General features: G+C 62.0%; 1 protein-coding gene across 1 annotated transcript in view; it reads right to left on the bottom strand.

Moving 5' to 3' along the window:
- Window positions 1-1,845, bottom strand: part of SLC22A6 (solute carrier family 22 member 6) — a 12,188-nt gene that overhangs the window by 1,384 nt on the left and 8,959 nt on the right. The window contains exons 4-8 of the mRNA XM_015616632.1: window positions 1,550-1,673; window positions 1,088-1,203; window positions 757-971; window positions 429-537; window positions 137-340 (exon numbers count right to left, since the gene is read on the bottom strand). Coding sequence (XP_015472118.1) covers window positions 137-340; window positions 429-537; window positions 757-971; window positions 1,088-1,203; window positions 1,550-1,673 — 768 coding nt within the window. The remainder of the gene's footprint in view (window positions 1-136; window positions 341-428; window positions 538-756; window positions 972-1,087; window positions 1,204-1,549; window positions 1,674-1,845) is intronic.

Here is a 1,845-nt window from a genome sequence, read left to right as displayed (position 1 = left end):
CATCCATCCATCCCAACCAATGTCCATCTCTCCACCCCCACGTGCAGCCAGCCCTTCTCTTCCTCTGTCCCTCCCCACCCTCTGTCCCTTCCCACCATCCGTCCATTCCCTCATCCCTCGTCCTCTCCAACCCCACCTTCTCTCCACCTCCTCCACGGTCTCGGGCAGGGCCAGGTTCCGTGTCTCGGGCAGGAACACGGCCACCAGCCCCGACACCACGGGCGCGGCGCCATAGATGATGAAGGGCAGTGCTGGGAAGACCTCGCCCACCATCTTCACCAGGGGGGCGATGATGCTGCCCAGCCGTGACATGGTGTTGGCCAAGCCCATGCCCGTCTGCCTGTGGGACACCCAGAGGTCCTGAGGGCACCTGAGGGCACCTGAGGGACCACCCTGGCACGGCCAGCCCGGCCACGCCCCCTCCTTACCGGATCACCGTGGGGTAGAGCTCGCCCGTGTAGAGGAAGACGCAGTTGAAGGACGCGGCCAAACAACCTTTCCCAAAGACGGCCAGGGCTGTCCGGAGTGTCTGGAGGTCTGTGGGGACAACGGGACACCTGGGCGTCACCTCAGTGTCCCTACTTGGGCTGGGCTCGCTTGACAAGAGAAAACCCCAAACAGCAGGATTTGGGGTAAATCCCCCACAAAAAGCTAAAATCACCCAACCTGGGGGTCCCATCAATGGTTTGAGCTCATCTGGGCCCTCCCAGGGAGGTTGGAGATGGGGGGACACCACTGCCACCACCCCGGCCTCACCTCGTGGCACCAAGACGTTGGCCAGGATGGCCAAGCCAGCCAGGATGAGGGCGGCGGCCTGGGTGAAGCGCCGCCCCACGTAGGTGATGGTGAGGATGGACACCAGCTTGGCCGGGATGTCCACGGCGCCGAAGATCAGCTGGATCACGTAGATGTTGAACTCAAAGTTCTGCAGGTCCATGGCCAGCCCGTAGTAGGCGAAGCTGGTGGAGAACCTGGGCCATGGTGGCGGGGGTGAAAATGTGGGGAGGTGTGGGGTGGCAATGGGGGGGTCAGGGATGTGGAGGGGGATGGACAACCACCCACTGGTGTCCTCCACCGCCGGCCGTACCACACGAAGCAGAGGCAGAAGGAGATGCGGCGCACGACCGGCGTCCGGACCAGGTCAACCACGGTGTGACGTGTCCCTGATGACGTCATCTCCTTCTCCATGTGGGACCTCAGGGTCTGGAGGGACAGGGGGGGCTCTGGGATGGGGGTGGGGCACGGGGGACCCTCTTGAACCTGGGCAGGTCTGGGCAGGATGGGGGAGAGGATGGAGGATCATGGGTGGATGGTGGGATGGAGGTGGTGGATTCGTGGCTGGGTGGAAGGGATGGATGGGATGGGTGGAAATGGAGGAGATGGAGATGATGGACGTCATTGAGATGATGATGATGAATGGATGGATGGACAGGATGCATAAGGGACGATGGATGACCATGGATGGACAGTTGTCCATGGGGTGGATACTTAAGGGACCCCTATGAAACGTCCCAGGGACACCCTGGGGGACCCAGAAGGGACCCTTTACTTCTATGTCCAGCTTGTCCCCTTCCTCCTTCTTCCCGTTGATCCTGGCCACCTTCTGGAGCTCCCGCAGGGCCTGGTGGGACCTCCCCACCATGACAAGCCACCGCGCTGACTCCGTCAGCCACCTGAGCGGGAGGGAACAGCACAGGAGCTCAAGCATTGTCACTGTCCCACCTCCATCCAACCCCCACCCCTATGGTCATCTCTCCATGTCCCCACTGTCCACCCAGCCGTTCCTGCACGTTCTCTTTGTCCAGCTCTGCTCCGACCTTTCCCTCTGTCCACCTGTCCATGCAC

This window comes from Parus major, unplaced genomic scaffold, assembly GCF_001522545.3.
Source record: "Parus major isolate Abel unplaced genomic scaffold, Parus_major1.1 Scaffold563, whole genome shotgun sequence".
NCBI classification, from domain to species: Eukaryota; Metazoa; Chordata; class Aves; order Passeriformes; family Paridae; genus Parus; species Parus major.
The sequence above is the reverse complement of the archived record's forward strand: the minus strand, read 5'-3'. Positions and strand labels throughout refer to the sequence as shown.